General features: G+C 39.1%; 1 protein-coding gene across 4 annotated transcripts in view; it reads left to right on the forward strand.

The window, feature by feature from the left end:
- Positions 1-9,207: 9,207 nt before the first annotated feature.
- The window catches only part of dock6 (dedicator of cytokinesis 6), a 49,511-nt gene continuing 43,686 nt past the window's right edge, over positions 9,208-15,032 (forward strand). For 3 of the 4 annotated variants that reach the window (XR_013797294.1, XM_079610391.1, XM_079610393.1), the window contains exons 1-2: positions 9,208-9,345; positions 14,128-14,215. Coding sequence is in view for 3 of the 4 variants with exons in the window: in XM_079610391.1 (XP_079466517.1) it covers positions 9,296-9,345; positions 14,128-14,215 (138 nt within the window). In the remaining variant the exon portion in view is untranslated. The remainder of the gene's footprint in view (positions 9,346-14,127; positions 14,216-15,032) is intronic. The other variant, XM_079610392.1, reaches the window with a different exon arrangement.

Consider the following 15,032-nt stretch of genomic DNA (forward strand, 5'->3'; position numbering starts at 1 on the left):
TGTTTGTCCACCTCCATTGACTTGTATTGAATGTGCTGTGTGAGGTACGATATTCCTCCGCCGCTTCTTCTTCTGCTTCTTCTGTGTATTAAATGAAATGCCAGCGGTTTGCTTGCAATCGGCAAAGGTGCATTATCGCCACCAACTGGTGTCTATTATTCAAGCTCTCAACGGAAGAATCTGGGTGTGACGCGTTTGGCAAAATAGGTCCACAAACGCTAAATAAAACTAAAATTCTCGGGACAGGAGCATGTGTCCAAATTTTAACCTTAACCGTTCTATTTCATCAGATACGATCTGTAAACAGGGCTTTAAGTGTAAAATACCGAACTTGTCCTTTAAGGAAAAACTATGCTAATTCAAATAATACAATGCAACTGTAAGTGTGTATATTAATTGTGTTGCTTCCCTTCGTGCTTGAATGAAATGCACATATTTTAACGTGTTGACTAACATCCTAGCACGCGTAAAGTACTTGATTATAATTTTGCCTGTAATGTGTTACTTTTTTAATAAAATCTTTTTGTAAATGAATGCAGCAATATCGCGAACATAAATGGACAAGGCGATATACTCAGTTTAGATTTTTTTGCACCCTCAGACTCCAGATTTTTTCAAATAGTTGTATCTCGACCAAATATTGTCCTATCTAACAAAAAAAAAGCTTAATTTGAAAGCTTATTCCTTCAGCTTTCAGGTGATGCATATATCTAAATTTAAAAAAATGTACCCTTGTGACTGGTAAGACTTTCATTCATCTTTGAAACACAAATGAAGATATTTTAAAGGGGGGGTAAAATACTTAGTTTCAGTCAATCTCATGTTAATCTTGAGTACCTATAGAGTAATAGTGCGTCCTTAATATCTCCAAAAAGTCTTTAGTTTCATCATATTTATAAAATAAAAATACAGCTTTCCGATTCTAACCGGAAAAAGCCGAGGTCCTTGATTCTGGGCGTGGGCGGAGCTATAGAGTCAAGCGGGAGCGCCCGGGAAGGTTTGCTTATTATCGATCGTGGTGCGGTATGCCATATTACTATATATATATAGTATTTGGTTTGCAAATCCAGCGACGACCTGGGTCTTGTTAATAAAACATTCGTCACTGAAATGACAAGAACACAAAACCGCACTTGCCACACTCCTTTGCTGTCCCGGAAATACAAACTGCATCCACTGTTCCAGTAACACTGGGTTCTTTGGGAAGCTGAACAAGGTAAACTTTCCCTCACATCCCAAAACACACTTTTTTGGAGACATTCTTGACATAAACCATTCGTATTTAGCGCTGCTGATGATGATTTCCGGTAGTAGCGCGTCGATGCATAGATATTATATAGAGATATATGATGTCTATGCGTCGATGAGCGCGGTCTTTCTCTCCTCTGGTCGACGTGTGCGTGAACGCGCTTTTCCGAGAGCAATGCTCATATAAGGAGTTCCACTCTGGTCTACGTCATTAGATCTACGATAGAAAAAAACCAGCCGAAACGTGTTGCAATCCGGAAGTATGATTTTCAGCACAGAAATTCTCTGTTATTCGTTCAAAATAACTTTTCAAACTTTGGCCATTATTAGCATGAGAATCCATCTCTTTAACACTGTAAACAACTCTGAATACATGAAACACCATTGTACCCCCCCTTTAATGAAATCTGAGATATTTCTGTCCCTCCATTGACAGTTGATGCAACTGATTTTTCAAAAAGCTCATAAAGATAGCATAAAACCAATCCATATGAATTGAGCGGTTTGATTCAAATTTTCTGAAGAGGCAAAATTGCTGTATATGATGAACATAATTATTTAGGCTTTTATTCACATAACAATTCATCAACTCACACGTCAGTTGTGGTAAACAGAAGCTCAAGCATGTTCGCTTCACTTGCATAAACCAATGAGGTTTGTTCTTACACATAAATTAAGTACGGTTGAGCTTCTGTTTATGTTTTCTGATCAATGTTTATATGTAAATAAAAGCCTAAATTCAATCAGTTCATCAGATAAAGCAATCAAGTCTTCAGAAAATTTGGACTAAATCGCTCGATTCATATGGATTAGTTTGAGCTAGTGCAAGAACCAATGAGGTTCATTGTTGTTACGCAGCACGTTTGAGCTTCTGCAAGAACCAATGAGGTTCATTCTTGTGTTACGCAGCACATTAAAGCTTCTGCAAGAACCAATGAGGTTCATTCTTGTGTTACACGCAGCACGTTTGAGCTTCTGCAAGAACGAATGAGGTTCATTCTTGTGTTACACGCAGCACGTTTGAGCTTCTGCAAGAACCAATGAGGTTCATTCTTGTGTTACGCAGCACATTAAAGCTTCTGCAAGAACCAATGAGGTTCATTCTCGTGTTACGCAGCACGTTTGAGCTTCTGCAAGAACGAATGAGGTTCATTCTTGTGTTACGCAGCACGTTTGAGCTTCTGCAAGAACCAATGAGGTTCATTCTTGTGTTACACGCAGCACGTTTGAGCTTCTGCAAGAACCAATGAGGTTCATTCTTGTGTTACACGCAGCACGTTTGAGCTTCTGCAAGAACGAATGAGGTTCATTCTTGTGTTACGCAGCACATTAAAGCTTCTGCAAGAACCAATGAGGTTCATTCTTGTGTTACGCAGCACGTTTGAGCTTCTGCAAGAACCAATGAGGTTCATTCTTGTGTTACACGCAGCACGTTTGAGCTTCTGCAAGAACCAATGAGGTTCATTCTTGTGTTACACGCAGCACGTTTGAGCTTCTGCAAGAACGAATGAGGTTCATTCTTGTGTTACGCAGCACGTTTAAGCTTCAGCACGAACCAATGAGGTTCATTCTTGTGTTACGCAGCACATTAAAGCTTCTGCAAGAACCAATGAGGTTCATTCTTGTGTTACGCAGCACGTTTGAGCTTCTGCAAGAACCAATGAGGTTCATTCTTGTGTTACGCAGCACGTTTGAGCTTCTGCAAGAACCAATGAGGTTCATTCTTGTGTTACACGCAGCACGTTTGAGCTTCTGCAAGAACCAATGAGGTTCATTCTCGTGTTACGCAGCACGTTTGAGCTTCTGCAAGAACCAATGAGGTTCATTCTTGTGTTACACGCAGCACGTTTGAGCTTCTGCAAGAACCAATGAGGTTCATTCTTGTGTTACGCAGCACGTTTGAGCTTCTGCAAGAACCAATGAGGTTCATTCTTGTGTTACACGCAGCACGTTTGAGCTTCTGCAAGAACGAATGAGGTTCATTCTTGTGTTACACGCAGCACGTTTAAGCTTCAGCACGAACCAATGAGGTTCATTCTTGTGTTACGCAGCACATTAAAGCTTCTGCAAGAACCAATGAGGTTCATTCTTGTGTTACGCAGCACGTTTGAGCTTCTGCAAGAACCAATGAGGTTCATTCTTGTGTTACGCAGCACGTTTGAGCTTCTGCAAGAACCAATGAGGTTCATTCTCGTGTTACGCAGCACGTTTGAGCTTCTGCAAGAACGAATGAGGTTCATTCTTGTGTTACGCAGCACGTTTGAGCTTCTGCAAGAACCAATGAGGTTCATTCTTGTGTTACGCAGCACATTAAAGCTTCTGCAAGAACCAATGAGGTTCATTCTTGTTACACGCAGCACATTAGAGCTTCTGCAAGAACCAATGAGGTTCATTCTTGTGTTACGCAGCACGTTTGAGCTTCTGCAAGAACCAATGAGGTTCATTCTTGTGTTACGCAGCACGTTTGAGCTTCTGCAAGAACCAATGAGGTTCATTCTTGTGTTACGCAGCACATTAGAGCTTCTGCAAGAACCAATGAGGTTCATTCTCGTGTTACGCAGCACATTAGAGCTTCTGCAAGAACTAATGAGGTTCATTCTTGTGTTACGCAGCACGTTTATATGTTTATAACTAAATCGCTCGATTCATGTAGATTGGTTTTACAAACTCTTTCAGAACTTTTAAAGCGACAAAATGGTAGTTGCTTGGACTGTCAATGGAGGGACAGAAATCTTTTAGATTTTATTAAAAAAAAACATAAGAGTGAGTAATTGATGATACGTTTTTCATTTTTGGGTGAATAAACCCTTTAAGTATATTCTTTAAAACATATATATTATTTCAGTAAAACGTACTCTAAAGTGTACTTATTTTTCTCCAGGGTGAAAGTGTAGCAATATTGGCGATCAGAGCCGTCGCTAAAGATTTCAACCGAGAGGGACCCAAAACACCCCCCAACACACACATACACAACAACAACCTGGTAAATATGCGAACTGTTGCACATTGGGATTTCAAAATAAAAGTTTAAACCCTCGCTCTGAGTGTGTCCAATATTAAATAAGAAGTTAATTATGCTGTAAAGTATAACAACATCAATCACCAGGCCATTGGTGCCACCGGCAGGCAATTGTTATAATTTGTAATATACACAACGTTTAGGATATTATGTATATAACATGCAGTTTAACAGTCTTGTTTAATAAAATCATATGATAACTTACTTTTGATACTTTATCTGAACCAATTATTATTGCCTCATTGTTATTATACCTAAGTATTTTAAGTAATTTTACTAGCTACCAAAATAATCGTTAATGACAGCCCTAATAATATTGTGAAGTTATTTTTGCTATAACAACTGTTAAATTAAAATCTGATATTGAGGCATTTTGGACCCCATTGAATCTCATTGTATGGACAAATATATATATATATATATTTCTAAATATCTTCTTTTGGGTGAACTATCTCTTTAATATTGTACATATAGTTGGGTCTATGTAGTCCATGGTCATATTAATACATGTTATATCTGATGTAAACTCTGCTCTGTGAAGTAAAACCAGTTGAGTAGCACTGCTTCATCGCACACCGTTTTCACAGACATTATATGCAAACATTATGTCCCCTCCTCCCCCCTTTGCAGGCCTCGAAGGAGCGCATATCATAAAAAGAAGGTTTACAGCTGCAAAAGTAATGTCCTAGAGCTAGGCCATAGAAAGCAAGTGGTTAAAGATTTGAAAGGAGCTGGCTGCAAGGGTGGGATGAGGAAGGGGGCGTGCTCTGGGCACGGGCGCGTGGCAGAGAGAGCAGGTGGATGACGGGCAGCTGAAGAGTGGGGAGGGGGGGAGGGGCACGTCCATTTTGGAGGACTCTTGGGGTTCAGAGAGACCCTGGAAAAAAGGCAGCCCCATCTGGAAGCAGGGTGGGGGCTGGGGCGTGAAAGAGATCTAGAGGGTGGCGTCTGACACTCTCTCTTTTGTTCTTCAGTAATGCAGCAGGGATGAGGGGTGCTCTCCTGCCCGTGGGGGGAGGGGCAGCCAAACAATAGTGCTGGTCGAGGAACTGAAAGCCTTCGACGTGGAGAGGCAGAGGGAAAGGGAAGAAAAGAAAGACATGATGGAAACGCCGCCTGCCTACAGTAAATGCAATCAGTTTACAACGCAAAACTATTTTTAATTCTCCATCTGGATGTCACATGTTGCATCACTGCCAGCAGACTGCCATAGAGTTCAAGGATGCATGTGTTCAGTGCACACGCCATGGATGTATGTACTAGGTTTTGTATGACAGTCGCAATGCGGTAATTCTCTTAATGTAATTGCTCGAATGATGGCCCATTACATCCCTGAGCCAGTCCACTCCCATCGGTACAGACAGTTCATCCTTCAAAACCAGTGTAACACACACTTCCTAACAAATGACATGAAAATCCCCAGTAAGTCTGCGGCAGAAAAACCCCTAAAGCTTCACAACACCGATCTATATTTATTCCTTGTGATGCCAAGCATCAGCTTTTAGTACCGCACGGTGTCTAAAGCCAAAGAGAGGAGAGCGATTCATTAATCTTCATTAGCATGGTATCAGCCCTGGAGTACAGACTGCTGTGAGGGGAATAGACTGCCCAAAAACATATAAAGCACACAGCATACATGGCAGAAGTGTCTCCTGAAACGCCCTTGTTCACCCTGAACACACGCACACACACACATGCTCCCAGCGTCATTCCTTAGGTCAGTGCTGGCTTGTTGTACCTGCACTAGCAGCTCTCCTTGGTGCTGAATTAATGGGGCATGGTGCTGAGCTGAGCTATAGGGAGGAGGCAGCCAGCACTGTATGGTCATACCTCACTGACCGTGGGGGATGGGGAGAGGTTACAGCGGGGAGAAGGAGAGAGAGGAATGATGGCTTCGCTCTAAACTGATAAATGCGTGTCCTTGGGCGAAGGAAAACGTCAATAAATGCCTCCTGGTAATCCGCTTTTGCGTGTGGAATTTGATTCATGAGAAATAAACATGGATGTCTTGCAATTCAAAGTATTATTATGAGATATGTAGCGCTGCTGCAACTATCTCCATTACACTAACAGGGGAAGAAGTGAGAAATTGAAAGAAACCTGGCATGCAACAATGTCTTTGTATCAGACCTATTGTTAAACGGAAGGATACTGAACTTGCGTTACTATATTATTGCAGTATTTGTCAAATTATTCAGCTCATGTGAAAGGATTAATGAATTCTGGCAACGTGATATTTTATTTCTGGACAATGCTGCATTTAGACAATAAGGTGGAGGGTTGAGTCATTATTTCCTGGCCACCGCCTTTTCGTGCTCCAGCACTTGTGGAGTACACCGCTCTCTGGTGGCCATACAACAATATGACATATAGGCACATAAATGTGTGGGCAGATAGAAAAGATAAGGTAATATAACTTCTGTGATCCTCTAAGGCACTGCTGCATTAAACATGAGAAACAGGGAAATAATAATCTGGGTCTCTGAGTATAGAAAAGGAGCACATAAATACAAATATTTGAGGGGGGGGGGGGGGGGGGGGGGGGGGTAGTAGTAAAGGCAGAGATACAAAGTACTGTAAATTGTGCAAAAGGCTGAGGGAAGACAAGCAATGTGCAAAATAAGTAGATGCATGTGTGTATAGGTGGGTGTAACTCTTAATTTATGGATATGTATACTATAACGAAAATAAGAGGATTATCATAGAGTTTCGGATTAATTAAAGATATGTACATGAATAAATACACTGCCTTGCCAAAAAGTTGCTGTTTGGATTTAAATAGGCAAATGCTTGAGAGTTGTTATTATTATGTTACTATTATGTTATTGGCATTCTAACCCTAATTGATAGAGTGTGTAGCTTTCCATTTCTTATACAACCATGTAAGACACATCATGGCCATATTCCAGGATGACAATGATTCATCTGGATCAAACTGTGACAAATTGCACACATGAATTGGCACATGAGTCCAGACCTTAAATTCACTGAAAGTCTTTGGGATGTGCTGGAGGAGACTTTACACAGTGCTGGACTCTTGCATTGACAATACAAGCTCTTGACCAAAAATGTATGCACCTCTTGATGGAAATACATGTTGTGATGTGTCTTCCTATATGGTTGTTTAAAAAATTAAAAAAGCTGCTACACACTTAATCAATTAGTGTTAGAAGAACATATAGCATGCTAGAAACATAATAATTACTGCAATAATGATCCATCAGACTCTTAAGCATTTGCCTAAATCCAAACAGCAATTTTTTTGGGGGGCCGGGCGATGTATCTGTGATGCATTAGATCTACATCACACTAATTGCATTATATGATTAAGTGCACCAGCAGCATAATGCCTAATGCTGTTTTGTTAGGGATTATATCTAGATAGATTTGACTCAAAAGGTTTAAGGGGGAAAAAAATCCATATGGAAATCAGTAATTCTTGCCATAAGATTATAAAAAATGTGTTTATGCTTTGCTCAAAAATTACCATGATCTCTAGATTAATATATTTCTTAAACAATTACATAATGGTTTCCAGTGGGAGTGCTGCCAAGTTCACGGTTTTCCCACGGTTTTAAATAGCCTATTGCATTAATTGTAATTGTAAAAAATAAGTAATGCGTCTATTGAGATATATTAGGCCTACATTCAACTAACTGATAAAACTGTGCTAAATTATGAGTTTTGTGAGGTAGGGGGCCTTTGAGCTCATTTATGAAAACAGACTGTTTAATATGATTTTGTGATTGTGTATAAAGCCTAACAGGGGCTGTAAAGTATGTATTTAGGTATGGGGTGGAATATTTTGAGTGAGATATTGGGCTTGGTTTAGGCTATATTTGATGGGCGTTTGGGCTGGTTTTGTTACACAGACCTGGCAACCCTGTCCAGTAGTGTGTTTTTGGCCATATTCCATTAGGATTTAATGATTTTAACATGCCACCAAATAATAGAAGGCAACAAATTGCCAGCAGAGACCCACAGGGACCATTACAATTTCCATTAAAAGCAATGCAATTCCCATTATAACCATTAAAGCCATTTACAATTCTATGTGGTTTTCTATTGTTGTTGTTGTTGTTTTAGCAGACAGCATTGTGTGCACATTTTATACGGTTTTATACAACAGTTCTTTAACTAAATAATTAATCGAGGAACTTACGTTTCAGACAAAAAGCAGGTAGTTATTTCGTATTTCTTTTCAGTGACACGAAGCCAAAACATCAAACTTTGCTTAGAAAGCACAGAGACTGTCGGTCTGGATTAGCGTGTATGAGAGTGGAGCGGATCGACAGCGGATTTCCCTTCCCACTCAAAGCGTTCAGTAATCACTCCGCTCCAGATCTACTCCGGGTTTTATATTTCCCCATGCGAGTCTGCGAGAAATATCAACCTTTGACCAAAACAACTAACGGCTGGATGGATTCTAACCTAACGGTTAAAGAAACTCAAACTGCGCACCACCTCAGGCAAAATCACAACAACCAACTACTGTAGTTAGTAGAATATAAATATTGAATTCCTGGCGTTAAAGAGCCTATGTTGGCTGATTAACTATAGTCTATAGCCGACTACTTAACAGTAAACATATAATTTTACTCTGATTGCTGCTATAAATAAATACATTTATATTTCTTTAACATGCTGTGTTTGTCGTTATTAAAATGAAAAGCCTTATATTAACTCGATAACAGATTGGCTTGTGGTGGTGTCCTTGGTAGCCTAATCTGCAAAGTTAGCATTATTACTTGTGATGTAATGTATACTCATACTAAGTAGGAAAAACATTCATCAATTTATTTGCATTATCTATTCTAGAAATGATAAACATCGCAGATCCCCAAAGATAAAGACAGGTGCGTCATTGTAAACCGGTTTGGCGAGCTCGTCAACGGCGCCATTCGGCCCCAGACCGGGAGGAGGCGCTATTATGCGCCAAAGTGACACAAGGAAGCTAATGACTCTACTCCACAATAATATTACCAAAGTACAGGGAAACTGGAAAGGAGCTCTCCCTGTTTATATGGGATGGCAAGTCTAACCAGCGAACGGAGGGCTTTTGCGCACAAGATTAACAGGTAGGGGAACTTCAGCGACTGTTGGACAGTAGAGGTGTTGTGCAGGAGTTGTCCCGCGCATCGGGATTCACGCGAACGGAGAGATAAAGAGATCCGCCACGAGTTACACAGGGATGGACCTTTTGTTTAGTTCAACTCGCCGCACTTCGCAACAGTGTGACACTGCAACTAACTTCAGTTTTACTCTTTTAACGGATGACGTATTTTGCTATCAATACACGGGGATTTCAAATCTGAAATGATTAGACTGATGAAATGATTGGGGATGAAAAGATGTTATGCATTAAACACCATTAACTGTAACGTGACGACTAGTGAAATCGGAACTACTCTTTTTATCTATTCAAACAGATATATTATTTCGTTTCGGGAATGCGCTTAAGGCTGTCCCTTTTGAAACTTTAAAGTCAACACGTGTAATTTACACCTTGGATAACGCTATGAAAGTTGAATGAAAGGTTTTTTTTTTTTTTTTTTTTTAATTGAATTGAAGTTAGTATAACGTTAACAGTAAAGTGTTGGAAACTGCCGAGCAAAAATAATGTATCAGTAGTTCATTATAAGACCCAATACAAAGTATGCAACAATAAAGTAACAATGTTTTTTGTAATAAGAATGGGATTATAATTCAGAAATATTTTTTTATTTTACTTGTTACATGTAAAACTTTTGAAATCTACATTTTATATTGTAAATCTGTCTGTTTAAAATATATTAATGAATGTAATATTATATAAATATTATAGCTATTAATAACACTTTATAAATCAATCAAACAATGGTGTTGGAAATGTTTTCCTTCTGGTCACAGATATGGTAACATTGACATTTGTAGTATATTAATATTTAGACTTTCTAACATTATATTAATTATGGTAGTTCTATCTGTATTATGACATGTTTTATGGAGCTTTGACACATACATAATCTGTTAGAAGGGCAAACCGAAATTAAACAGCTAAAAGTATATAAACATAAAGGTTAGTATACACAAACTTTTATGATAGATTGCAATTAATCGATTTGACAGGACTGGGGATGGGAATCGACTAAATTTTTTGCTGAGGAAGCATATCTAGAACTTTCTAGATGGGTTCATAAAAACGGAAAGAAACAGCAATTATGTCTATAATGGATGTATGTATTCTGGTGTTTATTGTTTGTTTATTTGTTGTTGAGAGCAGTGTTCATTCATTGACGAAGACTAGAGCAACACTGATAATTTGATAAGGAGATTAAAATCACTCCAAATCAATGTGGCATATGGGACCTAAGTGAAATCTTGCAATGCGGATGGAAGTAGACGAGGCTGCAGAGAGTGTAGTGTCTTCAGGAGTGTTCCCTTACAGAAGCACTTTACTGAGACGGTAATACCATGGCACTTTCGTTTGAACGCAGTTCTTACTATATTGATTCATATCGTACTGCTGCACAATCTCTCAGCCTGACGATGCCATTTCTATGAAACCTGCGCATAGGCTTATGTTTCTTATAGTTATTATCTTTCTCTGTCTTCACCTCTGTGAGAGTGGACTCATTGTTTCCCTGCAGGATGTAGGAAAGGGTGGTGCGCTTCATTCCGCCCATTGCTTTGAGAGCAGACTAGTTTTCCTCTTTCCTTCTGAAGCAGGAAATAGGAAGCCACGGTGCGATGCTCTGATTTTTGTCCTGAAGAAGTGTGCGACGCCTAAAGGTCACACATTAGCCTGATGCACTTATGAACGCTCTTAACTCTCATTGCAGTGCACTGTAAAACAAACAGCGTGTTATTATTACTTTCAGCTTGACCCTCCTGCTGGCCAGTCAGGCTTAGAGTTTGCCTTGACTCTTTTCCTTCACAGTCACAGCGTTATAATGTCAGGAAATGGATAGTCAGTGGAGTGGCTTGACCCCTGGGAGGAGGCCACATCCGTTCTTTGCACCGCATCGGGGTTGGTTGAATGACAGGGCCTGATGCTGTAGTCGGCAGGGTTTTGTTAGCAGTGCAAAGTCTGGGTTCGTGCTTGGAGAACGGCAGCGGTGGTTAAGGTTAGAGAATGTGAAAGTGTTTGCTCATGCAGTACTCGGCATCACATCGTGGTCTTATTGAACCACAGTTATTACACTGTTCCTATTGCACAGTTACTGAACCGAAATGAATCCTCACTGAACTGATTTCAAGTGAATAATGACTGTTTACTATTGTCTTTTTGGAGCTGCTTTACAGCAGAATTGAATTCGGTTTGCTTTGCATCATTGAATTATTTTTTCTGTTTATTCCTGCACATCAGCTTATAAATGGACTTGTAAATGCTGACTTCAGTAACCGTGTTTATTTCAGTATGACCGTGTGTGCCATCTTTGTTATTGTTGTTTTGCGCATACGGGTCAGTTCAGGATCGTAACCAGTTCAAACTCGAATCTGAAATTGGCCACACTTAAAAAAGAATGTGAACAGCCAAACAAACAAAAAAATCTGATCTAAGCAATAAATCAGAATCAAGCATTAAGGATTGCAGTGTGAACGTAGTCTCATATTTCTTTTATGTCTGTGGCACAAACAGTGAAGAACAAACTGCTGAAATTAGGCTACTCTGGAAGTAGGTCTGTCACAAAATCTGATATGAGTACACGATTATTGTACCCGACAAATTTACAGTATCAATATTATTGTGATATCTTAAAGAATAAAAAAAACAGCAATGCTATCAGTCAAATTCCTCTTTAACTAGGTTTATTTAGTGTTTTTCTTTTCTTTTGGCCTATGAGTTGCACTCAAAATATTGTATAGTATGAAAAAGTGCGCCAAAAGAGTAGGGGAGAGCCGGGACGATTGAAACGCGGGACGGATGAAACATTGCGATTTTCTTGAAAACCACTCACGTCATGTACGTCATATTTCTTCAGCACGTATAACACGCAATGCCTACCAGACCCGCGTAAACATTTCTTCTTTACGTCATGCCGTTTTGGATTTAAAGCCGGAAAGCTGTTTTTGAGTGCAGTAAGTGAATTCTTTCGTGCGGTACTTTTTTTTGACTGACAAGTTGTATTTATTGTTTCATGTGCCATTGTAATGATAATACGGCAGGTGTATTAGTACTGTAACACACCCTTAAGTGTGCAATATCAAAGTTTTTTAGTTTAAGGGAAAAACAGGTTTAACTGTCGGGATGCGCTGTCGGGACGGATGAAACAGCGCCTCCTGCCAGTTAAACCTGGTCATAGGAAAACCGCTGTTAAGGCTATTTAACTAGTAAACACTCGATATGACTCAAGGAAGAAGTATAAGATAATTAATTGTAAATGGATTTGTCTGTCTTCGTCAAAATAGCCTATTAGAAAGATTACACAAAATGCGCATAGGCTTATCGCCTATGTTTAATGGGTGATAGAACAAAATGGTTAAAATGAGCCTTTAAATTAAAATAAATTACAAAATATGTTTGTAACAATATGTACACAAGTTACTTGTCAGGTGTTGTTCATAAAAACAAGCATTAGATGAATAGTTGCCGTTTAAACTGTTATGTTTCATCCGTCCCACCCCTGTGTTGCAACCGTCCCGCTCAGGCGGGACGATTGAAACAAAGCATAACTACCGATCAAAGTAAGTTTTTACTTAAATCATTCTATATTTGTACCGAATAACACATGATACTAAGAGAACACATATGTGAGTTGTTGATCACACACACACAAAAAATCTATCTGTAACCTTATCGTAGAAAATGACGTTTATCTGAAAAGTGTTTCATCTGTCCCGCCTCTCCCCTATGTCAGAATTATTCAGGAAAAAAAAACAAAGTCGTCAAAAAGCATCCAGATGACCTACTACTTACTTACTACTACCTGTGGCAGGATTCTGAAGTGTGCATCCAATGGACATTGTGCTATCCCATGAGGCCACGGGAGAAGATTTATAAATGGGAGTGAGGCGACACAACTGACGCTGTAGGTCTCATGACAGTGACAACCTGACAGATTTACTACATCTATATAACATTCATACTATATAGAGCACACTTTTTTTTCAACGACTGTGAAGCAATGACTTGTTCAAAAAGAAGCTGTGATGGTATGATTTCAATTTATGATGAGTGAAAACCAGCTTTAATCATTGTGCAATATCACCAGCTACTATCGTTCCATGTCAACCTGATACTGGCCTTGAATTATAGAATATTATCATATGTGTAGTCTTAACGTTATATCAATATTTAATTATTATCATCAATACCGGTATGTTGCAACACTCCCACATACTATATCACATGCATACTGAAAATGAAATTTACTTTAAACTATAGTAATAGGGATAGGCTTCTTGCCCTTCACTAATGATGGGGCGTGTGTGTTTTGAAGGGAGCTGGAGCATCTGCAGCTGTGTGTGTGTGTATGTGTATTTGTCTGTGAGAGCGAGGCAGTTTGAGTTTGTTAGAGAGCAGCTGCAGGCTATCTCTGAGAGGATGAGGGGTTACTGGGTTATTGGGCTTTGTTGGGCATTAAAGCCTCTCATTTGCTTTTAGTTCTCAAATTGGCAGAGCTGTGGCGTCCTGCCCGCTCTCGGCCAGCGGCTCAGCATCTCTTCAAACGTTCTGACTTTGACCGTCGTCATCTGCGCAGCTGCCGGCTCTGGCCGCAGTAATATCATCTGATATCAACTCGTCTCGCTGTCTGTGTCTGATTCGTCGTGATCTTCTTGATGATTTTGTTCATTGCATGTGAGCTCCTGATGTGGTTATATCAAATCAAGTAAATATAATAAATGTGCCTTTCTGACTTTTTTTGTGTCTCTCATAGGACAGTAGCGTCTGAGGTCAGGAAGCAGGTTTCCCGGGAATATGGCTCACCACAGCTGTCCAAAAAACGTGCTGGAGCTCATCAACCGGTTAGTGTGTGTTTGTGTTTATGTATTTCTGCTTGTCTGCACATAGTCCTGTGTGCTCCTGCCAGGTCTTGAGTAAGACTGAGGGCGTAATTGAACAGTTTGCAGAATATTTGCTTTGAAAACAAACCTGGGGCGCAAGACTTTAATGTGATACTCTTGTTCTTCTGGAATTCAGCAAGATTAAGTTTAATATATAAATATTTACTATGTCACATGCGTTTGCATTGGTGAGGTTTCACTTGAGTGTATGAATGTATATGCATTATATACTACCGATTAAACTTTAGATTTTTGTATAGACATAGACGAAAAGAAAAGAAATGTATAATGTTACAAAAGATTTAAATTTCAAAGGACTTATTTACTCACTGGAGTTATTTACATTTTTTATAATAGAACAGTATTAAACAATAGAACAGTTATTTTAAATTATAATACTATTTCATGATATTAATATTTGTTTACTATATTTGTGATTGCCTTTGGCTTGCTCAGTTGGGGATGTTCAATTTAATGAATCAATCAATAATACTATTGATTAGCATTACCAAACATGGACGTTTTATTATTATTTTAATTTAATACTGTGAAGCTGCTTTGATACAATCTGTATTGTGGAAAGCGCTATACAAATATTCTTGACTTGACTTGATGTGATCAAATCAATGCAGCCTTGATAAGCGTAAGAGAAATCTTTCAAAAACATAAAAAAATCTTACCGAATCCAAAGTTTTGAATGGTAGTGTATGTTAAAAAAAAATCAAACCAAGTGGCATCTATAGCACAACACAAGTACACTTTCAAATAAAAACATGTC

Source organism: Phoxinus phoxinus, assembly GCF_949152265.1.
Source record: "Phoxinus phoxinus genome assembly, chromosome: 1".
Classification (NCBI taxonomy): domain Eukaryota; kingdom Metazoa; phylum Chordata; class Actinopteri; order Cypriniformes; family Leuciscidae; genus Phoxinus; species Phoxinus phoxinus.